The following is a 27097-nucleotide window of genomic DNA, read 5'->3' on the forward strand; positions in this document are numbered from 1 at the left end:
AGCCCTAAACAGTGGCCAGTGTGAAAGTGGTGCATGAGATATTGGAGAGAGTAGCCAGAGGCAGCTGGTAAAGAGTGCATGGGCTTTCAGGTAGCTGGCCTGTTGGCAGGAGAAATTCTGGTAAAATATGTTCTCCTGGACAGGTGTGAGGCCATGGGCTGCAGAGCCAGGAGGGGCACAGTTGTGAGCTGTCCCATGAGGTGACAGCTGGTGTCTAGAAATAAAGGCAAAGGGGTGCCAACAGCACCTCATCATATGGCCACATGGGTCAGCTTCAAAGAAATAACCTGATGCCTTTAAAAATTACTATGTATGAAAATTCTGCCCTCTTCTGTGACAGCCACTTTTCATAAATGACCTTGTCTCTCATCTCATGGTTATTTAAGAAAAAATACATATAGAGTGACAGCAGCCTGTGTCTAAACTGGCTGTTTTAGAAGAAACTATAAAGAAAAAGCTTTAATGCTTGGAAATTCTGTTTCCTTAAGCACAACGGGGAGCTAGGAATGTTGATGTGCATCTTTGAAATATTGTCTGTATCACCCACTGCAGTTGTTAAAAATAAGCATTAATGTGGTTTATTAAATATTCAAACCTCTTCCCAGACCCTCCAGCACAGTGGAAATCTGTGGAGGAAGTTTCTGATCACAATGCCATCAGCAACAAAACTGCCACTAATGTCAGTGTGATTAACACTCGAGCCAGGTGTTTTCAAAAAAGAAAGAAATTGGAAGATGAGAATGTGATGGATGATGTGACAACAGTTGCTTTAGAGATAATAATTACTTTCCAGCATAGAACGCTTAAAAAAGATTGCTAGCCAATGCTCTGATCAAGAAAAGCACTTAAGCTGGAGCATAACTGTAATTATGTGATTAGTCTTGTTAAAGTTCTGTGCTCAAAATTAGGCAGATGCAAAAATGCTTCTTATTACTTGGACCAAAGAGTAGGACCCTGATTTAGGATTTAGTGAAGCAAGTGCTTAAGTAATTCCCTGATTAACATTATAATAATACCTCAGGTATTAGATTACAGCATTAATTCTTCTTTCCAATGCACAACAGCACCACAGATTCAGAAGAAATACTAAGCAAAGGCTCAGCAGCAGTCCATGAGGTCTAAGCATTGGCTTAAGTGATTTTTAAACTGATCCTTTTGCACACTGGGAGCAGAATATTGAGAGAGGGCCGTGGTAGGGAGGTGGACAGTGTAGGGACGTGGCACATCTGGAGATGAGTTAAGAGAGAATTACAACAGGGTTTGTGAATCTCAGCTGTCTAATGACATACATAAAAGTCTTCATTGCAGAAATTCTGTAATGATATATAGAAAGAAATTTGAAATTTCTAGCAACTGCTGGAGAAGGGAGAAGTTAATGTTTCCCCATTCATCATTACCTATCACAAGGTGAAATAAACTTTATGCTGCATTTACCATTTACGGTGGGGGCTGGCTGCTCCATGGGCTATGGTATGCACTACACGCCTCTCATCCCAGCATATTTAAATGTCAGGCAGTGCCAGCTGAGCTTGAACAGTAAAAACACTCTGTACTTTGGAGTTCATTTATTCTCAGGAGTTTGGATTCAGAGAAGGGTAATTTTATGTCTATATGTTATGTACATTTAATTGTCATTATGTGTTTACTAGCACAGTCTCTTAATCACAAACGGATGCTATTTACCAAAGGAAGCAAAGCAACCTGTTTCAGAATGTAATTGATTTTAGATCTAATACGTTTGCCTGGAGCTCTTCACCCAATTTATTTGATTTTATAGGTCTGTCATTTCTTGTTAAGAGGCAGGAGATTTTAAGTGTCAGGACAAGAATGAAGCTGCATGACTTGGTGCCCAATAAATGCCCTGTCAAAAATCTGTATGCTTAGAGTTATGTTCTTATGTTGATCTACAGCATATTGTGACTGTACCTATCATCAGCTCTAATATGGTTATGCACATAAATACCAAACCTCTGAGGTAGGAATTTTGTATTTACTGTTTAAGAACAGTATGTCATGTTGTTCACACTTTAATCTCATCTTCTCCCACTGTGATAATGTGGCTGCTGAGGCTGTTGCCCTACTTGGAACAAATGCTTGCTCTTTCCTATGAGATTGAATCTAAATTTACAGTCTGCTTGGAGATGGCAACGAAGCAAAGAGCTGTGCCCTCCTCTCCCTGTGCTTCTGCAGGCAGACACCTTGGAGATGTTCTCAGTGCCTCATTCTCCAAGGGATGATAAAGCTGCAGTGAAAGTATTGGACTAATACATGATTTGGCTACAGCTGTCCTGTAGGACATTTAGCCCTCCATTTGCTTGGCCTTTGTCCCTGAATCTATGAGTTGACTGAAGTATTTGTATTTTTCCATCTCTTATCTGTCTTTCCCAGTGTTTGCTGATTCTTAAGCTTGGTTATGAGCACTCTGATATTTGTAACCAGGCCACAGTTCAATGGCCATAGATCTTAGGTGAAATCTCTCTGCACTGTTGCAACACAAACGAAGACAATAAAAAAAAAAAGGTTATTTAATATGCACTAAAATACCATGTTTGCCATCCACAGAACAATCCTAATAACACAGTACTGCGGATTAAACACTAGTAAAAAAAACAAGGGACAATATTGCTCTTTAATTCTTCCTTTTAAGAGAACAGGGTCTAGGTGAGCTGTCTTTGCATCAAACCAATTCTTCATGATATTCCTTTCATCCTTCCTCCCTGTTTCTCTCTGTTCCAGCTTGCCAGTGGTGTGACTGGATGTAGTTAAGGCTAATTCAGAGACTTGTCCACAGTGCGTTACACAGGAGCACCAGACCTCTGCATTTGAATTTATATACAGATAGCAAACAAAACAGTGCCAGAGCAGGGACTGGGGTACAGTTCTTCAATTGTACACACTCTTACAGTGTTGGAAAGGTCCTTGACATGATTTTGGCCAACATCCAGCAGTACTCCCAGTAAATCCTACAAGCACTTTCTTGGATTAGCATGGACCAGGGATAATTTTTGGATGGTAAGGGCTCACCTGCAATTGATACAAGCCACCCCAGGTCAGCTGGTACCCATGGATAGTGTGGCTATCTCCATGGTGTCTAGGTCATGCCTTCCTTCTTAGGTGCTGTTGTGGTCCAAGTGCTCCTGGGAGGAGGTAGGGTGATCTTCCTTCCCTATGGGGTGGAAGGAACAGTTCTGAGAGGTTCTGCATTGTTTGCACCTAAGCAAAACACTCTAACTATATTGTTTAACAAATTTTGTGCTTCAGACCAATCTTTTGTGATGAGGGAGGCTCTTGGTTTGCTAAAGCCAAGAGTTCCTAATGTACAAATCTTCATGAAAGTTAGGGCAAGGTGAGCCCTTGTGTCTGTCAGGCTGTTGAGCCTGCTGGCTCTGCCCCACCTCTCTCTGCCCCTGCAAGATAAGAAATGTGTCCTTTTGGCTGGCCCATTTTCATACTTACTCAGTAGATATAAGCAGATCATGTAAAACTGCCAGAAAGGAGTGTAAGTCATAGCCTTTGCTGTTCGGTGCCGGTTAAAGACCATATATTCACTTAAATGGTTTAGCAGCTTCCACAGATTTGCTGAGAAGGACTTAGAATAAAGTAGTTTATTTTCTAGGACAGGACATTTTAAAATTCAGTCACTTCCTTCTAGCTTTTCCAAGCAGAATTGGTGCCAGCTAATCCAGTTGTTTGTGGAGAGGTGGCTACTGCAGTGTATGCCTAAGTGCTAAACAATATGAATTCAGCCAGTGGGAAAGCATTTGCTTGCAAGGCATCAGGAAAAAGAGCTGTAATATTGTGGTCCATTTGTCTGGTGTTTAGCTGGGGCTTGTAATAAGCCTGTTATCAAAGTCAGCCAGGATGTGGCAGGCAGAGGACGGTGCAGTGAGCAACTTATCGCTGTTCTCTGCCAACATCTACCCGATTAAAGTGATCCCATCTACAGCTGTTCTTGGAATAATAGGGATGGAGTCACTGTGATAGATCATTGTTACAGAATCAATTTCCCCCACTTTGAAAGGGAAACCTCATGTGTTACTGTGCTGTACAGTACACACACCTCCTTTATTTGTATAGCAACAGAAAGGCATTGTAGCAAGAGAGGGAGCTGTTTGTTCACTGACGTTATCTTCTGGTATCCATCTCCTGCTGCGTGGCTGCCAGGCAGGTTCTCCATCTATCTCATCCCATCCTCGTGGGGTACCCAGGACAGCCTCTTCATGACAGCATTTATGGCTTAGTGTAAAGCATTTCTTCTGGGGCATCCTCTGCTGTCTTCTCTGCTGATTAACTTTACAGAGAGAGAGAAAACTGTTCCATCTTTGAAAGCAATGTCTGCACCCTTACCAGTGTATTTTACAACCTCCAGTTAAGGCATGGATCCTCCCAGACTTGTGAATTTATAAATTAATAAATTCCAAGAAAACTTCTTGCTGCAGTTTCTCAGCCCACCTGGCAGGCTGCCAGCCTTTCCTGCTACCAGCAGCAAGAGGCACCTGCAGCAGCTGCCAAGAAGCTAAAAAGTAACAAGAGAAATAGAAGAATTTTTAACTAATAATATGCTCAGGCCCCATACTAAAAAGTCAACTAAGTACAATGTATTTTAGAAACATCCCAGTGATGTTTTAACTGGGGGAGGAACACTGTCCGACTTCAGGTTAGTAAAATTTAGTGACTGAGTCTCAGTTTGCCTAACTAAATAAAAACATTATGTAATACATTTGCTGTTAGTAGTTTGTGAGTGCTGTGCTAAATGAGTTTATCTTCCTTCAACTTGTGCTTCAAAACAAACAAGCTGTCACCGTCACTTTGCTTAGTGCATACTAACAATTAATTGCTAAATACAAATTTAGCTTTGCCACTTCCTCTTTAGTAAGAATTACTAATGAAAATGGCAGAAACTTTCTCTTCTATGCAAGTCTCGAGAGATTTCTGGGTTTGTTTTTTTTTTTGTTTTGTTTTTTTTTTTTTTTTGTTTTGTTTTGTTTTTTTTTTGTTTTGTTTTTGTGTTTTTTTGGTTTTTTTTCCTTAATATGTACAGTTTTCCTAAATGAATATAAGTGTCTCTCATGGTAGAGGTGTTAGGGGAATAAAACATCATAACACAGGCTTATAATATTTTTTCTGCCTTTCTTGTGTTTGAAATATTTCTTGGGTTTTGATGCCTGGAAACTTTTATTACCATCTCTGTCATGGATTGACTACTGGCAGACAAACAAAATTTTTCTCACAATATTTAATCTTTCCTTGTCTTCTGTTTCATCTCATTTTGCCTTTGTGATGAGGATGAGCTTTGAGTTACCCAGACTATTCCCTCATACCCTCTTGGCTTGTTTCTCAATTATTCAGTATTACTAGGGGATTTTTCCCCTGCTTCCCCTTTCCACTTTGTACATCTTTTGGTGTTCTGAGCTTCATTCTGTATTTTAGGCACTGGTACCTAGAGTGAGTACCTGATGCATGTGGCACAGACAGGCACTGGAGCCCATCCCTGTATCACTTCAGGTTTGCAGTCTTTTCTTGAGAATCTTCTACAAGCACTCAAGGTGCTGCTCAGGACCCTAAAAATCATGTCCTCTGAAGACATACAAGTGCAGACACACAAAAATACCTGGTTTAAAACATAATCAAGGAATTAAAGTGAAGGCATTCTCATAATGAACTCTGTGGAATGGAGCTTGATAAATCCTTGTAAATGTACCCGATTTTCATCTGTCTCTCTGCTAAAACTGCAGCTTTTCTGTGTTCCTTGTGCCATATCTGTATTTTATCTTTTCTTTCGTCCTGTCCTTAGTGCTGTCAGAGTCTGCCTTCATGTGGAACCTTGGGATAGTCAGACTTTGGGGTGTAATTGCACATATGGAGGGCCAAAATTAACTACAGTCTTCCTAAAGGCTCCTAATTTTGTTGGTTTTAAAAAGGTTGGGGGAGTGATTCATTATTGTAGCACCTCAGCTTCTCCTACCATGCTATAGACTTGGTAAAAAGGGCACTTTTACTGCAATGAATGCATTTTCCAAACAGTTTAAGCAGAGCACTTATACTGAATGCTAACTTCTGTTTAAGAGCTTGATTACTGAACGGCTAGCCATGTTTTTTTAATTAAGCTACTATTTCTTTTTCTCATGAAGTCACAGATTGCCTTGTTCCACATGTTGAAGATGCAGAGGTTCATAACAAGACATACAGGACTGGCGATAAGTTAATAATCAGCTGTCATGAAGGATTCCAGATCCGTTACCCTGACTTAGACAACATGGTTTCCATATGCCAAGACGATGGAACATGGGATAATCTACCCATATGTCAAGGTTTAGTACTCCAACACGTCCTGTTTTATAGCTCGTGCATCTTGTGAGAGTTTGCCAATTTTTCCTACAGTTGTAAGAATGTCAGTGATCTGATAAGCTCCACAGTGCAGTGTTTGAGTAGTGCTGCTGCTAAGATTTTTTTGATTTCTCTTCCCCTTTGCTCACTGCAGGAAAGATGTTGCTTCCTGTACATTCCCATGCTTATAATACTACTATAAATACTGCTTTTTTGTTTGCAAAGTTCAAATCTGACACAGATACACTGCATCAAAAAGTAAAAAACAACCAAGATAATCAGTCAGAAGTTCTGATGGGCATCTTGCATTTTTTCACCAATTAACTTGTGGAAAAATGTAAGCTTCTAATTGCACTTTATTTTCCTTTACTTTGTGCAGAAGGTAGGGGTAGAAGGGAGAAACTGGAACCTGTTCCTCAGCAGCAGAGGTGTTGATTAAATTCACAGTCCATTAAACCTTTATATATTGACTGAAAATTCAGGGTGTGCACAGGGATGATTTTGGCCAGAAAAGCCATTAGCCGTAGAACTAGAAATATCAACAGCATGGGATCCCAGTTCAGCTTAGACTGTGAGAAATGGCTGGGGGTAAGCCAGATTTAGTGAATGGAAATTCAATAATCTTGGGCTCCCTTTCTCTTCACATTTCTAATAAGCACATCTGAGTACCACTGGCTGTTTTAACCAAGTCACATCCTGGTAACAAGCTTGGCCCACTGACCACTGAGAGATTTTAACTGAGGAGCAGACTGGGTTAGTCCAAATTTTCCCCAAAGCCATCTGTCCCCTTGTAGAGCTAACACTTCTCTGTAGACACTTAATTACACTGCCACACCAATTTGCAGAGTCAGGGGAGCTGGGACACTTCTCAGGAGCAGTAGCACACCAGACTGGCCCCCAAGATCTTCAACTGTGGCAAAAACTTAGACATATTAGCAGGCTAGCTCAGCATTTTAGATGCACACATTGTATCTGAACAGGCCAAACAGCAAAGGGGAGGTTTTGCAAAACTACAACAAAGCAGGCACCAGTTTTGGGGTATCTCATCAGCAATGGCATAATGTAAGGCGGTATGAAGTGTACAGCCCCTTTCTGTGGGGGTGCACCTCACATCTAATTTAGGTAGATTAAAACTTTTGCAGTAGGGGGAGATGAATGTTTAAAAGACTGATTTGCAGATGTTGTATTTTCCAAAGATCCAGGGGTAAACTTTTTCACAGGCAATATTTACCGAGTAAGCAGAAGTACCCCAAATACCCCTTGTCTTGTTACTTCTGTTGCTGTGTTTATGCTGTGAAACACAATCAATTATTCCTACTCAGAAGTCAGTATTAACTGCTTTTCAAAATAAAAGCAGTGCTAATAAAACTTAAGAAATCAATTGCAAAAGACCCATGTGCTGTGATTACCAGGCAGGCAGAAAATAGTCAATTTAGATTCAAGACCCTGCCATATTTTGCCAAATTCCATATCACAGAATTCCAGAATTTTCTTTTTATCATGTCAGGCACTGGTAATATCAAAGCCACTTGGGTCTAGTTGCTCTAGGTAGGCTGTCAGTTAAATTCCTATGGCCCTTTCATTATAAAAGGCAGGGGAATCTTATGACACTAAGATGCCTTTTTTCCCTGCCAGAGCAGTGGGGAAGGATTGTAGAATATATAAGAATCTAATCTCTATTTTTTGCCATGAGATAATAATATTAATTACTTGTCTGGAATGATTTTACTTAGCAAAAAAAAAGTCAAAATGAAGTTTTTCAAGCAGCTTGACTTGTCTGGGGACCTAGGAATTTTCACAAATGCTTGGCTGTCATACAAATTCAAATAAATATCTGTCCTGCATGATCAGGGACATAATGAGCATTAAAATTCTGAGCCAGCAGGACCAAATTTTCCCTGACACAGTTTAGAGGAGAGTAAGCTTGGTCTTCCTTGGGCAATCTGTGCTGTTTCTGTCCCAGTGGGGGCTGCTTATGTTGTCCTGCTCGATGGGCTGCTCAGTTTGCAGGAATTAGTGTGTTGTGTGTGGGGCATTCTTGATCAGGGTAGAAGCAGCAGCCAGCAGATAGGATGCTTGAAGCTTTATTTGAGCAGGGACATAACCAGCTGCTTCAACAGCTATTGAAATCGTTGCTCTGGTGGTACAGCATGCTGCAAAAAGCCTTCAAGCTTTTTCTTTTATTTTCTTTTGGGTTTGTTCCTCTCCCTCGAAAGACCATTGCAAGGAAATAGCTGCTTGAAATGCTGCTGAGGCTTTTTGTTTTACATTCCAGTACCTTACAAAGAATTTTCAGGTTGATTTTTGTTTCCTCCCTAGCTTAAAAGTATGGGAGTTCTATGACCATCCTTCACAAATTCCTAGTAGTGGCAAGAGACCTATTTATGGACTGCCATAATGCAGCTTCCATTAGTCACATAATTCTAAAATATTAGTTTTCATTCCACGATAACTAGTCATCTTTTCTCCACATTATTGCAAATTAAAAAATGAAACAGTATCAAACATTACCCAGAGGATGATTTCTAGGGCCATGAGGAATGACATGTTACAAAGACATGCCATCTGTTAAATTCACTGCTCTTTGTTGCCCCAAATTTTGTTGGTGAACAATTAACTGTCACTGCTCATTCCCAGCCATGATACAAACCCCTCAGGAATCATTCCAGTAGTAGAACTGCAGTATAGTCTATGATTCTGACTACATTTACAATTTCTGATGATAACATATACCTTCACTTTTTTGATAACTTAGTCTGAGACCTCACTCAATGTTTATCATGGGACTGCTCCTAGGAAGTCATGTCCCTTTAGACTTTCTCAGTCTAGTATTTCAAAGTCATTAATTCTGCCTGCAAATCTTTTACAGTTGCGTGCTCTTTGTCACAGGAGCAGTTTTAATATTTAAGAGGGTTTACATGACTGTCATTTTTTAGGAGGAGGAATAAAACTCACCATTTCTATAAATGACAATCTTTATTTATTAAAAATTCTACCTCAAAAAGAGATTGCCATCTGCTGAAACGGTGCATGTTTGTTAAACAAAATCCTGTCAGTTTTGGAAAACCTTTCCTGGATTTGTTGGGAGTGAAGCCCACGCTAGCAAAGCGTGTGGGCTAAACAACAAAAGGGTTTGAAAGAGGATAATAAGGCAGATCTATCTGAGGGAGATCATGCAGACATGCCATTCATAGTGGAGAGGATGAAAAATATCACACTCCTCAATTTAGAAACTGTAACTGAGATGTGTGAAGATGACTGAGATAAGCATTTGATAATAAAAGAAACCTCCCTCTTCTTAATTTGCAGGTTGCCTGAGGCCGTTGGTTCTTCCTCATAGTTACATTAACATATCTGAGTTCGGGGCCTCCTTCCCTGTAGGAACAGTGGTGTATTATCAGTGCTTTCCTGGATATAAACTAGAAGGGACAGAGACCCTTGAGTGCATGTATAACCTTATCTGGTCAGATAGCCCACCTAGGTGCCTTGATGTGGAAGGTAAATGCCTTACTGTTTGTTTCTCTTTCTGGTTTGCAAGACCTGCATGCTGTCTGTGGTTTTAACTGGGGGCTGTGGCCACGGTTCCATTCTCAGGGATGCTGCCACTGGCTGTGCAGAGCCTGTGTGGGCTCTGCTGGGCTCCTGCTGTGCTTTGCTGCACCCTCAGCTCGTGCTGTTCCCAAAGCAGTGTTTGCTCTCGCAGTGCCCCGGTGCAAGAGGGAAAGCTCCTAATGATGGCTTTGCCTTTAAAATGCCAACTCTCTGCTGCCTTTCTGATCAAAACGCTGAGGAAGTTACATAACTCACCTTCCTGTGCAGATGATCAGAGCTCCTACACGTGGGGCAGATTTCCATGCTCAACTAAAAAACACTCCACAGAAACTCTTGGTTTGGGCTGTGCCAGCTGCAGTCATTCCTCAGGGCCACACGGTGCTGCACACTGAGTATTCACTGTCTCCCGTAGCAGATAACCTTAAAGAAGGATTGGCAACTAAAAAACCACTGAGCTAATTAGCTAAAACCACTAAAAACTATTCAGTGTGAAACAAGTAGATCCTACCAAGCCAAAAGGAATAATCTGTGACTAGATTTGGGATGGAGGGTGTTGCAGTGCATTTGTATTTGCATCCCAGACATTTAAAACAGTGAGACCCCATGGATTGCTCCATACATTACCAAAACTGCATAAAATACCCTCCTCCATCTTCACATCTTGAATGAAACATCCTAGGGAGTCTTGAGAATCCAAATACATCCTCTGCATTTCATTCCCCTAAAAAAACTACATTTTTGTTCTATTTCAAGCCTGTAAGGAAGCTCTTTATATGTAGAAATTAGCTAAAAGCAATTATAGGAATTCATACGTGTTGCTTATGTCACTGAACTAAATGTTAAGCATTCTGGAAGTGCAAGAATTTGCCAAAAGCATTAACAAAGAGACAAACTGCACAAAAATAATTAAATTATCCTTATTTTTAGCTGATAATTCGAGTTCCAAAATTCAAAAATGCCTTTGCAATTTTGGAATGACAAAACATTTTTGTTTGTTTATTTAGCTCACCATGAAAGATTAATCCTCAGTCAGCTCTATGTAAGCCATTTTTGGAAGGCTTGTTTGTTGTTGTTTATAGCATGGAAAACACATTAAAAAATCAGAAGGGCCCTGTTAGGCTTAATCCAAACAATATAACTGATTTGAGAAAAATGACAGGGAGATAACAGCATGAAACTCAAGCGTGTGAAGTAGGAAAAGTTATGTCTTACTGTCACTTAACACAGGTGAGCATCCCAGTTGCTATCAAAATACCTGAGAAAACTCATGTACTCATTGTTTCTTGCTTCTGTTATGAAGTCATAGAGAGGTTCTTTTTCTTGACAATTTAAAACATAAGGCAAGAGCTTCTGCCCTGACAGATATACATTTTAAATTACATGTCAAAAATTATCATCCCCACTCAGCTATGAAGATCTGTGATGAGGGGATTGGTGTGTGGACCAAGGCCATCAGAGAGGTCTCCTGAGTTCTGATTTCAATTCAGCCTCCCTTTGTATCACTTTCTTACTGCTCTCTTTAAATGCCAGCACTTGCCATGGTGGTTTCACGTGGGCATCCCATCAGTGCATTCATTCAGTGAACCACGGGAGACCAAAACTTGCAAGAGCTGGCTCTGCTCAGCTTTAGGGAGGAGAGAGAGCTTCCAGCAGCACTGAAAGGTCACTCCTGACAGCTCCCCTTGTGAACTGTGCTGTAGGGCTGCTTCAGCAGGTGTGCAGTGGTCTTCAAAATGAATCCAGATAGGGTAAATCAACTCGAGATGCCCTTGTTTGAAAGTGTTTGTTCAAGTGATTTATGCAAGGAGTGCCAGTCTCCAGGAATCTTAATTAATTAGTGGACAAAATTCCTTCCCTGCATATTTTTTTACTCTCCACCTTGCATTCCAGTGTCAAGCTCATTTTTCAGCATTCCTTTTATGTGTGCAGTGTAATCTCACCAAGCAGGATTTTTCATGGAGGAAATCTGCAAACAACAAATTAATTCCATTTATTTCTTTCCATGTTCAATTAAAAATATATTGTAATGACATTTCCTACTCAGTATTTGAATATGGTAATGATTAAAAGCAAATGACTGCTAGGAAGCTATAGCAAAACATTTGAGAGCTTTTATTCTCCTATAAACAATGCTGCTTACAGCTTCCTCATTTAGATGTATGTTCTTGTTGAAGCCTCCACAGAAGGGATTTCCTAAACTTTTGTGTAGTCACAAAATACTATACATCAATCTGGTGATTTTTTTCCTCTTTGTTAGGGCAAATAAATTCTGAAAGAAGGGTTTGTAGCTCTATTTAAATAGAAGATCACACCAGGGACTACGCAGCTCCTATTGCACATCAGGCTTTCTAATGATTCCCAGCTTTACCCTCAATATTGGTGAGCATGGAGCTTCCACCAGCTCAGGTGAGAGACTCATTTTTGCTGTTAGGGAAGGAGGTTTTTTTTCTGGTAAGTGAAATCAGTGCTGCTTTAGTCAGAGCAGAGCACAGACACTGTGTCACCTGGCACTGGAGAGCAGCCAGCAGTGCAGAGCTGAGCAGCCACTGCTCAGAAACAGCTGCTTGCATCTGGCCAGGGCAGTGGTTATGGCTCTGGAAAAAAAAAAAGATGCCTCTAATTCAGATTTCCAAGTGTTTGCTGGTATGAGATCCTCTTCTTAAATGCTTGTACCTTTACCAGATTTAAAACATTTGGATTGACTTTTGAGTGTCAGCCTCAAGCTGAATCATATGGGTGGCTTCAGCTGAAATGGTTGAGTGATATCAGGGAAGGACAGTAAAGGAAACAGTGTTGTTTTACCAGTTCTAGAAAATTTTGCAGTCATTTAGAGGATAAGATGAATCATCTTCACACTGAATTTTCTTATTCTTTAACTTTCTTAATTTCTTTATTTTCTAGAGGAATTCCACAATTATGCAGAAACTTTTTAAACCTTCTTTTTTACTCAAACTCAACAGACCCTTCCAAGAAAACTGAAGAAAAATGGGCTTTGGGTTTTTTAATATGATTTTTAAATTACAAATTTGGGGTTAATTATCCATCTGTAGAAACTGATGTAAGTTAGTGATTGCCTTCTGTAAAACCTAGTATGCAAAATATGGGTGCAGAATTAATGAGTGAAGAATACCACAAAGGGTATAAATATTAATTGTAAAACAAATCAAACAGCTTCCAAAAACATCAGAGGGAGACAAACACTTGAAAACATACCTGTATGGAACTCTGTGAAATGAAACATTTTAAACCAGGAAATGTTTATGGTATGGTACTTTTAAGTAAATGAAGATATTATACAGGGTTTTGGGGGAAAAAAACCTAACAAAAAACCCCAAAAGCCCTGAATCCAAGAAACCTCAAACCAAACTGAAAAATCCCCCCTTGGCTATGAGTACTTTGGGAACATGATCTGCATACAATTACATTCCTTGCCATCTGGAGTCTGTATTTTAATTTTTTATGCCCTCTGGAAATCTTCCAGGGAGATGTAAGGAATAGTTCTTATAAAGAACAGGGTGGGGAGTGGCAAGGGAAGCTGATAAAGAGAAGAAGGGCTGGGAGAATTTGATTATAGTGCCAGAAAATAAAGCAGTTGTATGGATAGTGTCATCGGGAATTCCCGGCTTTGTATTTAAGAGTAAAAGGGAAAACAGGTTGATTCAATTTGCAAACAATAGACATGATCCTGTTATCTAGAATGTCTTGTTTTACCTTCATCCCAGCTGAACAGAAGAGCTGGTCTTGCAAGAAATCAAATATATTTCAATATCAAAACTTCATTCTCTTTGTAGGACCAGCAGATTCTCTAGCTGAGGTTAAACTTGAAAGAATGTAAAACAGAAAATTTCAAATTTTTGTAGGTAGATTCAAAATTAAAATGAAACAAACATTAGGAATGGACTTCAAAGGGGAGATTCAATAAACAGAAGAGAGTAAAAACCCAGAAAAAACCTGAAGGTATTTCCTTCTGAATTCTGGAATATAAAACCACCTAATTGTGAGAGTAGATGAAAAGATGCAAAGCTAAGTAACCATAAAAGTACTGATAGGATTCTGAAAATTATGGAAACTATGGAAGAAAGGTAGGAGAAGGAAGGAATTAAGAATTTTTACAACAAAGCCAGAAGTGCTAGGGAATCCAACCCCCTTTACCTGAGCACCAGGAGATTTCTGGAGAATAAAAAGGGGCTAGCCAGATGAAAATCAAAACCAACAATATACGCTGCAGAGAAAAAACTACTCTGGAAAGACAGAACAGAACAGAAATTTTTCTTCTCACAAGCCTGGGGATAGACACTCATAGAGGAGGGCTGATAAATCTGACTTAGAGCCTAGAAAGAAAAGGGTATGACAGAAGACGGTGAGATTAGAGATGAAGTGCCATAGCCTATAGAAGTTCAAAACAAAATAGCTGAAACTTTGTTACCAACTATGTGCAGGACACTTTGAAGGAAAGCTTTACAGATCTACATTATTCCATAACAATTCCTAATGCCATGAACAGTGATTGACACCAAGGTGTCTATCTGATAAACTAGGCACCTAAAATCTTTTAAATTCTTGAAGGAACATAGAGCAACACTCTGAGGAAAAGGGGATAGAAGTCAGCCTGTAATCATTTATGTTCAGGAAACAGGACAAAGTAAGCAATCCTAAGCCTGAGATGTTATACATTGGTACAAATGGATTTCTCTCTGTATTTCTCTGCTGACTTTGAGAAGGCTTTAGATAAATTTCAACATGACAGACTGATGTGTATCCTCAGGGATGATAATGTTGATGCAGCACATCTCCAACAGACAGAAGTCCTGTAGAGGGAGCAGAGGGCAGCAATATAAGCAAGTTATGAAACACTGTGGTATTGAGAAATTAAGTGAGGTAGATACCAGGATTCTGGTTTAGGTTTGCACCCACTCATCCAGCAGGCAGGAGGGAGAATAAATTAAATATTGCTCAACAGCCAAAGAGGTCATCCAGGTTAACTGAGTTAATGTTAACATAGGACACGTTGATAGCCTGGTTTTTAATAGCTCTGACTACAGTGGTATTTCACTGCCTACAGCAAAATGTGTGACTCAGAAACTACAACCAGCAGTAAATGCTGAAATAGCAGCAGACAACCATATATCTAAGGACCTTTACTAGGGCAACACCTTTATGGCAGTGACACCTCTAGCCTGATACCCAAAGGACTAAATAGGCTGACAGTGTCTCACCCTGGGGGTGTTTGTCATGGAAAGCAAGTGTGATGAAGAAGTTAAAGAGTATATTTTTCTTTAGAAAAAGTCATTCAATAATTCTTCTTGTTTCTGCACTGTAGACAATTGATTCACTCATCACCCAGGAGTGCAGAAACTATATGCATCCATGTATGAGTGTGGAAGATGAGCACTTTAACTTGGAGTATCTGGAGTTTTGTTCTGTTGGAAAATGCTGAACTTCATCTGTTACCCACAGTTGAAGAGAAGAGGTGTGGAAAAGAATTGATTTCAGAAGGAACACAGAGACATGAAATGCTAGACAGAGAAGTCTAGCAGAAGTTATTCTGCTAAATAGTAATCCAATCTCTTAACCCCAGCAGCTGTATTACAAAGTGAAACATGAAGAAAAATAGTCCAAACCCAAGACAGAATGGATACACGACAAAGTGGGCTTTTTGCCTCTCTTGTGAGGGATGGAGGGTTTAGAGAACAGGCTCCAAGTTGAAGACACTGAAGAACAGAAATTGCATTGTATTTCTTAGTAACTGCTCCTTTTTTGCATTGCAGAAATCTTCTTTGATTTTGGCTGGGATTGAAATAGATGCCTTCTCCACTGTTTGTAGTTCTTCAAGAAAGCAATAGACTAACATCTTGTAATCTGTTTCTTTCATGTCTTTGGTATTGCTTTTTGCACAGGACTTCCACAGTAAATCATTGTTTTACCCCTGCTCTATCCCCTGTGTACCTTTCAGAAACTCCTTAGCATTTCCAAAATCAACCAGACATCCAACTTGTTCATGGAGCCATAATTTCTGCCCTGAAGTTCCATATTAGCTGCCAGATCCATGTAGTGTTTTATCCATAGTGCTTTGAATATACTGTGAGTTAGATGGGGCAAAGCAGACAAAAATTCCTCCTGAGGGTTATGATATTAATCTTTAACTGTATCTGACAAGGCTGCTTAGAAGGGAAAATAACACATTGCCTACCTTGAAATCAAACATCTCTGTGCTTTACAGATATGGTGCACTCACAGAACATATTCCTCAAATAGAGGGAACTGTAGCTACAGACTCTGCATCAGGAACTCTACTCCTTGTTCATTTCCAGAGATAAAACCCAGTATTTAAAGGATGGTACTTTCACCAATCAGTGTAGGCAGGCACTTGGGAACTGAACATAAATAACAGAAAGCAACACTCCTCCATGCCTTCCTGGTCTTGTAAGATGATTTGTGAAATTACAGAATTACAGTGCTAAGATCATCTGCTGGTTTTCTTTTACCCCTCTTTTTTTTTTTTTTTTTTTTTTTTCTCCTTGTAGCTCTCCATTGGGAATGGGATCTTGTGCTTTTTCCTTCCTCATGTGGTATAGCTTGATGTCCTCAGCCTTCAGCTAAATCCAGGATTACAGCTTGTCTATTCCAGCATTCCTTGTCTCCATCAGTCCCTGATGACTGGTGTAGGTAACCCTACACAAACTCAAGGGATTGTGGCTTATAACAGAGAAGAAAAAGCTATTTAAAAAAAAAAAAAAAAGAGAGAGATTAAAGTAACATAAAAACCCACTGATACATCCTGCTTTCAGTGAGCACTGCCTTTTTCAGACATTCCTGACAGGAGCCTTTGTCTCTCTGGTTTTCTTAGCCAGCTTCCTGACTGCTCTCTCTCTTCCCTCTACATCCAACATACTTCTCAGCACTTTGACCTTTTCTAGTCTTCAGGTTATCCTGGGATGCCTGTCAAATACCCAAGCCTTGATTTATTTTGGAGTTTTCTAAGTCCTTCCTGCAAAATGTCTGTGTAGTCCCCAGCATCTGCTTCTCAAAGTCCTAAAAAGACCATTGTTGATCATAAAGCCATCCATGCATGAGGGAAGAAAGAAACAAAATTGGAAGAAAGTGATGAAGAAAGCCAAAATTATCTGCTGTAAATGAGACCACAGTGCTCTAAGCACTCACATGTTAATAATGAATATAAATATTTCCTTAAATATAATCACAGGCCATTTGCTAAAAGAAGTCTTAGAACTCTAGCTGAAAACTTGTCATCAGTTTTTTTGTAGTTTAAATGAAACTTTCACTGTTTAACTTAGACTTTATAGGAAAATATCACTTAGAGTGTGCTTCATCCTGTATTTGTTGTGAAATGCATTTGAAACTTAAGACTTCAGCATTGATATCAATGTTTCATGGGGTACTGTGCTGGGAAGGGCAGAGTTGGTGAGGTTGAGTGTGAATTTGGAATGATGCTCCTGTAGGAGCTCAACTGACTGGAAGTGCAAAACCTACTGTGTAATTTGCAGTTCCAGGAAGGAAGCATGTACCATAAGTGATTGTAAAACACTGTCTGTTTCCATTTTGGAATCAGCTAATATTAAATTATTATTAAAATATGTTTCATGAAATTCTCATTAAGATGGTGTTTGTCAAATCTAGACCAGAGAAGCAGCTTTTCTTTAAAAAACTTGATTATTCAATTCATTTCACACTCTGTAGAAGGTGAGAAGTTCTCACTGTGTGCACATTGAAAGGCTTACCTCAGTGTCAAAGCTGGTTCAGAATTACCCAGGGATGATTTTCTAGGGGTACAGCCAGCAGTCTGGAGCCAGGAGACCTGGGGTACGTTCCTGGCTTGCTGAGTGGTTGAGAAGAAATTGCTTACCTGTCAGGTGTCTTTTCAGTAGAAAGTGAAAATTGTGAAGGTTACGTAATCAAGAAAGGTTAAGATTGAAAAGAATTTGGATGCTGTTGGCTAAGAATACAATATAAATAATAATTCTTGCTCTAGGCTTTAAGGAAATAAATTCTCTGGCAACTTGAGAGTTCAAAGTAAGCATCTTGCATCTTCATTACTTTACATGTTCAGTCAGGCCTAAATAGGATTTATGTATGATTGCTCAGTTGTTTCCACCAAACCTTCTATTCTGTTATTACTCTTGGTGCTCTTTTTTTTTTGCTGTGGGAACAAGAAATCAGAAAAATTCCTGAAAGCATGGCATCACTTTCAGAACATAAATTCAATGGCCTCTGAGTTTGTTCCAGTACAGCTGCAATAGGCACCAAGTTTCCCTTCACAGTGCCAGCAGAATTTGTTGTAGGAATGTTTCATTAGGATATTGTTAAGCTGATGTTCACAATCAATGAAAATTTACTCCAGTAATGCTTCCTGTTCTGCTTACATTCCTGAAGAGTGTCATTAAAAAAAAAAAAAATCATTAAGCAGCTGTTCTTAGAAGGAGATGTATTGTCAGGGCTTATTTAAAAGCAACTGGATTTGCTGTTTCCTTCCTTTTACAAACCTCAAAATTTCTTCTTCAAGCTTTTGATTGGATATGAGTGGTCAAGTCCAGTAGTTTTCTTCCATCCTACTTAGAATACTGGACATTTTAATGGGATGGTTTTTTTGGGGGGTTTTTTGGGTTTTTTTTTTTCTGTATTAGAAATAAAATACACTGGGTTTTGTACATTTCTGTAAATTGAAATGTAAGTATAGAATAGAAAAATCCCTTTTTTTAGTATTCAAAGTGCAGAATTAATTTCCTCAGGCTCTGTACTGTGCAGTACAGGTGTGATTCATTTGCTGGTAATATCTGTGAAAATGGACAGGTCTGGCAAGTGAACTGGACAGGAATTCTTCTGAATATGAAAGAAAAACTTCTTGGTTGATGATTTGTTTTATTCTGAAGGTATGAAGGGTGATGACACTGAGGGAACCAAGAAACCACGTTTATTAGCACAGTGTTCATAAAGAAGCAGGAAAAGGAACAAACATAATCTTCAATGTCTATATTCCTGGAAAAAATACAATTTTCAGGTTAAGCATGTGTTTATATGAGGGCAGTATATGGAAAAGGATCCCTCCTTAGACTCCAGAAGCCAGCCAGGAAAGCTTCAGGTGGGGATCTGGCCACTCTCAATGAGAAGAGTCAGACCTGCTGGGACATACACAGCTCTGCTCTCATGGAGTAAGTGACAGCTTGAATTTAACATTGGTTTGGATGCCATAGCCAGTGGCAGTTGTCCAGATTCCTGGTGATAATTAGTGTCCTGATGTGTACAAAAATGACAAGTGAGGGTCAGGAGAAACTCTTGTTCTCTTTCAGTTTGTGAGCAAAGCAGAGAGTGTCTCCCCTTCTCAGATGATTCTCTGAGACACACCAGCATTTTCCTGCACAGTGGAACTGGCAGGTTTTTATCTGTGTCTTTCTCATCTGGAAATTTCATCTTAATCTGTTCTCATTCTTTTCATAATGAGCAGGCATTCACTATGTGTTTGGCAGAGGTGTTATTCTTTATAAGGTGCAAATGTCTCTAATCTTCTCCATCCCTGTGTCAAACAGAAATGGCTGGCCTTACACTGGGGCTTTCTGCTAACCCAGCTAACCAAGAAATTAATGTCCTACACAAAAGATGAACTAGTAGCTTGAGACAAATAATCACAGATGGAAAATAAGCTTACTTGTTCCTATCCCTTATTTTTTTTTTAATAAGTAAGGGTCCCATACTTCAAGACATTTTTGCTTTTAGTTTTTGGCTTACATAAAAAGTACTGGGCAAAACCTGAGTGATTTACCACCTGTCTACTTGGACCACAGACTAAAACGATTAGCCTTTGAACATTGACTAAAAAACGGATTTTGAGCAGGGTAAATATCTGTAACTCCACTGTTATCTCTCTACCAGTGGCTTTTAAAAAGTCATGCAATGTCTTTATTCTGTGCTATCTATGTTAATTGAGAATATGCTAATGCCAGAAATCTTCCCTCCCTCCTCCAGTTCCAGTGTCAGCACTGCAGAATTACTGCAGCATCCTCCAGGCAGAGTTTAAAAAGCTTCTTGACCATAATGGGTAGATAAAAAATCACTGGGTGAACCTCATTAATTCCTCAATTAAAGAGGAATGGAGCCTGTGCCACCCTCCCCTGGCCCTGCTCCAAGGGATGTGGCTCTGTGGAGGCTGTGATGGAGAGGACACTCCGTGGGGCAGACCAGCCCTTGCCTCTGCTCCAGGCCACTGCCACACTGCTGGTAACACAAAGCTCAGCTCCCCAGGTTTTAAGCTCTTCTTGGTAGTGCTATCCTTCATTAAAATCATCCAGAGCATAAAGCTGATCTCAGAAGAGAGCCCTCAGCTCCAGCAGCTCCTAGGAGCAGGCAGGGAACTCCACCAAATCAAATGAGAAATTCTTCCCTTCAACTTCCTTGAGTAACAGGACCCTTGAGCATGCAGCAAGGGATTTGTTTGCCATATAAACACAACTGCTCTTTCTTTTTGATGAATGATTCAACTTTTCAGCTGTGAATGCTGAGCTATAAAGTTCCTGTACGTCCCCTTACAGTCTGTGGCTGATTGCTGTACAAAGACAGCAAAGACCTGGGATCACCTGCTGCAGGACTGCCAGCAGACACTGTTTAAATTATGTCTGTCCCTCTGCCAAGCTCCAAAGTTAAGGACACAGGCATGTGGTCTTTTAATGCTGGTCGTCAGAAAATACTACTGGATTATCCATGCTGGATGTTGTAATTAGAGCATTAAAGTCTCCAAAGCCTTATAAAGTGAAGATGCTGAAAGCTATTGGTAGTAAAGCTTTAGTATCATATTTAAGAACAGCACTTAAGGCTTTTTTTGATCTGTGAGAACTTTCTGCAGTAGAATTCCCTTGTTTCTATGATTATTGTGCATACTGCTATTGTGCATTGGCAGTGAAAATTAACCTGTCAGATATGCTTTTATGGCAATCAGTTTATGGCTATTTTCATTCTGTGAGTTTGATGCATTTGTCTGAAGTCCATGGCCTGTACATGATTAGGGTTCATCACTGGGAATGCTAAAATTTTGAATTTCCTAAAAAACTTCAGTGACCTTAAGTTTGTTACCAGAGTTTCTCTCCATATTTGATCTGACACATTCCTTTAATCCACTATCATACCCTGGCATCTGGCACAAATAAGGGTTCAGACTCTATAAGGTGACCAGCTCTGCACTAAAAATTTTCTGTCCAAGAGAGCCAAGAGAGTTCAGCTGCCCTGCAGACTTTCATAATCTTTCTTTTCTATGATCAAAACCAAGGCCACTTGCTGGCTGTTCTTCCACAGGACACCTTTAAAGGATCTTGGATTAGGATGATCATGGGAATGAAGTGAGTGGAGAAAAGGACTGAGTATATAACTAACTGCCCAGAGCTCAAAGTGAATTCATTTAGGGTTGTTTGTGATGTACCTTTGACTTGATTTATGAAGAGAGGCTTTGAACCTGAATTCTATGCGTGGGGGCCAGTTTGCCCATGGAAGTGTTAAAGGGATCCTGAAACTGGTTGAATATGAAGTTCAGGGAGGTGGTGAGTGACATTCCAGGTAAGTTAGAATCCCTGGCTCCTGCAGTCCAGTTGACATAAGAATGAAGCACTGTTTCGACTGAGCTAAAAGCCCTCAGTTTAAACCTGTTCCATTGCATCTGTTGGTTCCCAGTGTTTCTTGCAGGAGCTGTTGGCAGGTATGACTTCATAAACCTTGACTAATTCATGACTAATACTTGGCAAGGCAATAAAAAATTGTTTGCAGGAGTTTCCAGGCAGCACCAATACACAAGCATTTCCCTTGAAATATGGATGTGTCCCTGGAACGAGTGGCACCCTTTTTAGTGCTGGGGACATGTCCTACACAAAGAGTGATACTCTCATTTTTGGGTGTTATAAAATACACCTCCATTTGTAAACAGACTGACAGCTCCATATCTGAGTTGTCCCCACAGCGTATAGCTTTAAATCTGCTTGGAAATGTGTCATTCCTGAGCTGACCCACATTGCTGGGATGCCAGCTTTGAGGGATTTTTCTATTCAGCAGGCTGCTTTGGCTCTCGATGACATTAAGAGGTTAGGGATGATGTAGCAGCCACATTGCTGGAGGGGAAAATTAGTTTTTTCTGAGTGTTTTAATTTGTGATAAGGTGTGCTCTACTTGCTCATTGCCAGAAAGGTTGTGGACACCTACACATCTCTTGTGCACTGCCAGAGCTTGGCAAAATTCGGTTGCAGAGGAGCTTAAATTGTTCTCTTTGTTCTCACGCTCTAAGCATAGGTAATAAAAATATAACAGATTTCCTTATAATAGGCCAGGATCATGGCTTTCACTGATCATTTTCTTTTTATATACAAGAATTATTAATAGGTGCTTTCTTGGTATTTCAGTCTGACAACCTTACCCTAATCTTAAGAAAATTGTTTTCAGTCTTGAGTTGACTTCTCAGTGAAGCATTCCTCTTTCTTGTAGGCCCAGAGACTTTGGAAAGCGTGTAGAGGATGTGAATTTTTATGTGAATTACTTACTCTGATTTCAAGTTATTATTAAGCCTTGCCAGTGAAAATGCAAACAAAACCATATCTCCAGAGAATGGGGAATAGACACTGCTGCACATTGTAATCAGCCTCTCTTGAAGATTCATTTAATATCTTGTGTATTTTTTTTATGAAATGCATTATTCATGTAACAAGATTCACAGGGAGAAGCAGCTGAATTGTAATTTCTGGGAAGATTCTTCTTCCAAGAGATGTCATTTTCATTATTTAAATCAATGCAGCAGGTCTTGCCTGCATGGGAGAGGCATGAAGTGAAGGGAAGGGCCTGTAGATGGGGCACTGAGCCAGCCAGGAACTGCCTCTGAAGGGAAATAAAAGCAGCCATCCAGTAACTGAAGCCCTTTTGGGTCAGTATGCAGTCATTTGAAACATCATTACATTTTGTAGGGTTTTTTTTGCCCTGTGCTAGAAGCACTTAAGAAAGCAGTAATCAACCAACACTTACACCGTGGAAAATTTCCTCTTGTAAAAATACTGCTTGTGAGCTGCTTTCCCCACTGCTGTTTTCCAGAGTGCTCCCTCAGTTCTCCATGGAGTTCATCTGCCTAGGCTGTCATTCCAGGGCCTACAGGAAAGGTCCCACATGTTTATATTGCAATTCTCTCTTATTTACCTAACCCTAAATAATCCACTCTACTTAATTAACACAGGCTCAGCCTCTGCTATATTTAAGACCTCACTCCACCAGTGGTCCCACTGAGATCAGTCAGGCTGCTCAGAAATAACAAAACACAAATACCACCAAGTAGACTTTAAGCTCAACTTAATAAAATTACAGTGATACAGACTTCACATGCTTAAGCAACACTAGGTGCTTTGCATCTCTTGCAGCACTGCTGATGGCAAACTTATTTTTTAAAAGGATTTAATTAATGCATATAACCATTTAATTATGTTAATGAAACAAAAAATAGCATGTTACAGCTGAATTATAAATGCTTTATGAAGAGCATGATTCTCCTTATTTTGACTGCCCTGCTCCATCCCCATGAAGCCACCTGATGGGCATGTGTCCCTTTTTGCCTTCTTCTCACCCTCCTCTTCCCACAGTGGGTTGGAAGCTTCCCAGATCCCACCTCAGTGACCCCCTGGCATGTGCATCCTCCACTGGTGTGGATGGCCACCTGGCCATCACCTACCCATGACCGCAGGGAGCCGAGAGGGAGCCTGAAGTGTGCCTGCTGCATTTTGACACTCTGAAGCGGCCCAGTGGCGGGTTGCTGGCATTAATGTCCTTCTCCTTTTCCCTTTGTTTGTTTGCCCAAGTTTGTCCACTACCTCCAATGGTGAGTCACGGGGACTACATCTGCCACCCGCGGCCTTGCGAGCGCTACAACCACGGGACGGTGGTGGAGTTCTACTGCGACCCCGGTTACACCCTCACCAATGACTACAAGTACATCACCTGCCAGTATGGAGAGTGGTTCCCCTCCTACCAAGTGTACTGTGTCAAAACAGGTAAAGGACTGTCCTATCCTAACAGCCCTCTCGTCTTACAGCCCCTCATTTCGGAGCAAATTTTGTAGGTTAGCAATGCCTGGAGAACTTCATCTGTTTCATGGTTAAGTGATGAGCATTGATTTTAAGATGCTGCTATTTTCGAGCTCCTTTTCAAGAGTCTCAGGTTTTGAAAAAAGCTAAACATAATGCATTTCCAAGATTCTGAATGGTTCTAAACCTTTTTGATCATTACCTCTTCAAATGTATTTTTTAACATCTGGATATTTTTATATGTATGCAAGCTAAGGTCATGATTGCATGTATAAAAGACCAGTCGAGGGGAAAAAGCAAGATCCAGCCTCTGTGACAGCTTTAAGACTGCTTTTGGTACATGGCAAAGGGGTTATGTGTGTTTTTACAAGTTGCATATAAAAAATATCCAGTCCCAACTGTCATTTCTGAGTAGTGTTGAATATAAAATAACAATGGGAATATACAAGCACAACTCTTGTATTTTCTTTCTGTTACAGAACAAACCTGGCCAAATACACAGGAGACCCTCCTAACTACATGGAAAATAGTGGCATTTACTGCTACCAGTGTTTTATTAGTACTGCTACTGGTTATTTTAGCCAGGATGTTCCAGACCAAATTTAAGACACATTTCCTTCCACGGTTTGTACTGGTTTCTTTTTTATTTTGAGGGTTGAGGGGTTTGATTCAGTTTTCACACTCAGCACTCCTTGCTGGAGAGATGGAGCAGCTCATGAGCCTTGCAGATACTTTGTTCTGCTCTGAGCAGAAGTCCCTGAACCACTGGTGTGGAAGGGCACCCCCAAAAACCTGCAGTAATCCTTCATGAAGCTAAGATAAAAGGCAAGGTTTGCCAGATTCACTCTGGGAGTAATTACCACTCTTCTATTGAGAGCTGCTGCTTCTGCCTGTAAAAATAGCTGACAATATTTTTAAGTACTCGTTTTCAGGTGCTGGGGGAATTAATTTTTTAACTACTGTAGACTTAGTAATGTAAGTTTTAAGAAAGAATTTCTTTCTTCTCTATGGACAAATTTATATTAAAGGTTTTCTTTACCTCCATTAGTGTTATTTTCATCATGATTTATGAACATCTCCTGTATCTTCCTTTGTTTCCATAAAATATCATGGAGCTGGGAGCATTTGTCATTGATTGACATAGTGCTCTCCATGAGGAAGGCCTATAGCCTAGACTTGTCTAGCTTACTAAAATGGCTTTCAGTCCTCTCCTTTTCAGATGTTTTCACATCTTAAAAGTACCTGGGACCAATTCCCTCCTGCCTGGACTATACTGTGTTTAATAGGCTACTAAGCAGAAACTTTAGGGTTTAATGGATTTTCCCAATTAATAGGAATGTTTTCCTTAAAAAAGAAGCCAGATTTATACTGGTTAAGGAAGCCTCCATCATTTGAAAGCAAGGCCTGAAGGAGGCCACAAGTCTTGCCACTAAACCCTTTTCATCCAGCAGTAGTGATCTCAGCACCCACTTACTTGGGCTGTAAACGCTTTTATGCTCTAGCGTACATTTTGCCAGGGGTTCAGACACTTTTTCCTGGTGAACTACATCTCTGATCTTATATCCATGATACCTACTGTGCACAGCATAGCAAATGGTGCTCCCTATCTCTTCCACATACCTGTTTACCTTCCCTCCTTGGAACTGTTTTTCCCATTACTGGTTTCATTTTTTCCAGTTGTAACAGATTCCACCTGTCAACCCAAGCATAGTTTGGCAAACATTTCTGTGAATGTGGATGACCCTGTAGCTTCATTCAGCATGACTGGAAATTGATGTGTTTACTGGAGTTCAGCAGCTGCTGCAAGGTACTGCTGACATGCCCCTGCCCTCTGTGATAACCTTTCTGTGTTTGATGTAGAGGCAACCAGGAGGGCTCCATGGGTGACCCTGACTTTGTGGTGGTGGATGGTGTTCCTGTCATGCTGCCTTCCTACGATGAAGCTGTCAGCAGTGGCTTGAATGCCCTGGCACCCGGATACTCATCTGCCACAGACCAGGGGCATATTTTGCAGTCAGAAGATCAGAATCCCCCTGCTTACCCCGGTCCCAGGATTCCAGACACACAGCCCAGTGAATATGAGGCCTGTGACAGTAGGTTGGGTTCCTCTGAACTGCTCCAAAGTTTGTACCCATCCATGACGTGCCAAGCAGAAGCACTTCCTGGCTCAGATCGAACTGACGTATCCCACAGCACTGACGGGGACGCTGCATCCACGAGTCCCCGGATCGATATCACAGATGGTGAGTCTTGCATAGGTGCAATAGGTGAGTCCATGGACAGGGGACATCATTTGTTTGTACAGGCAGAGCAGGAATTCACCCAGCTGATTCGCTCCTACTTTCTCCATGGTTCTGTCTACACCTTAATTCGAAACTTTTTGTAAATCATAAAACTCCATGGTTATAGAATTTCATGTCTGTGATATGTCCTTGCTAGCTCTGGTATATGTGATTTGAATGCCAGGCCAGAAGGCTCCTGTCCAGACCCCAGTCTCATCAACAGAGATGTCAGCAAACACCTGTGTACAGCAGCAAAGCCAACCCTCATCTTGCCTGTGCTGGTCTGTTCATCTGCTCCTCAACTCCTACGTTCACAGCTCTCTCACATACCCTGGCTTTTGCAGCAAATAACAAGATTTTCTCCTTGAAAGAGGAAATAAATCATATTTTCATACTGGGCCAAAATTAGCAGCCTTTATTAGCAAACTCATCATGTCTGTGCATCCAGCAAAATGTTCCTTCCATCTGAGGCATGTGAGCCTTCAGCCATGGACACGGAAGTCACAACATAAGAACGTGCCACTGGTCTGTGTGTCAGGAAGGAGCTTGCCATGTATTACTGCTGGCCTTTAAATCAAACATGAGCTGTACTGACGTGATTTCATGGAGTTCTGGTTGGGGCTGTTCAGCGTGTTAAGGAAACTGGGTGGCATTCCTTGGAGACATTTAGAGAGAGAGGCTCATATCCCTCTCTCCATTGTCACTGAGCTGAAGCCCCACGTCCTAAATTCAGTGTGGGTGAAGGTCTGGGTAGAGGAAGTCTTCTGCTTCAGAGGGGTTTGGATAGTTTTACTGGCATCGCAAGGGAAACAGGAAAGCCAGAAGGAGAGGAATAAGTTGTGGGGCTGCCTGTTAAAGTCCCTTCCACCTTTGCTGCTTCAGTGATTA

The 27097-nt window shown here is 40.6% G+C and overlaps 1 protein-coding gene across 3 annotated transcripts in view; it reads left to right on the plus strand.

The window, feature by feature from the left end:
- Positions 1-27097, plus strand: part of SUSD4 (sushi domain containing 4) — a 69782-nt gene that overhangs the window by 41359 nt on the left and 1326 nt on the right. For all 3 annotated transcript variants that reach the window (XM_077781862.1, XM_077781864.1, XM_077781863.1), the window contains exons 4-8: positions 6132-6311; positions 9637-9825; positions 23703-23894; positions 24407-24551; positions 25788-26170. In XM_077781862.1, the coding sequence (XP_077637988.1) occupies positions 6132-6311; positions 9637-9825; positions 23703-23894; positions 24407-24551; positions 25788-26170 (1089 nt within the window). The remainder of the gene's footprint in view (positions 1-6131; positions 6312-9636; positions 9826-23702; positions 23895-24406; positions 24552-25787; positions 26171-27097) is intronic.

The sequence above is a fragment of the Lonchura striata genome, chromosome 3 (genome assembly GCF_046129695.1).
Source record: "Lonchura striata isolate bLonStr1 chromosome 3, bLonStr1.mat, whole genome shotgun sequence".
Taxonomy (NCBI): Eukaryota; Metazoa; Chordata; class Aves; order Passeriformes; family Estrildidae; genus Lonchura; species Lonchura striata.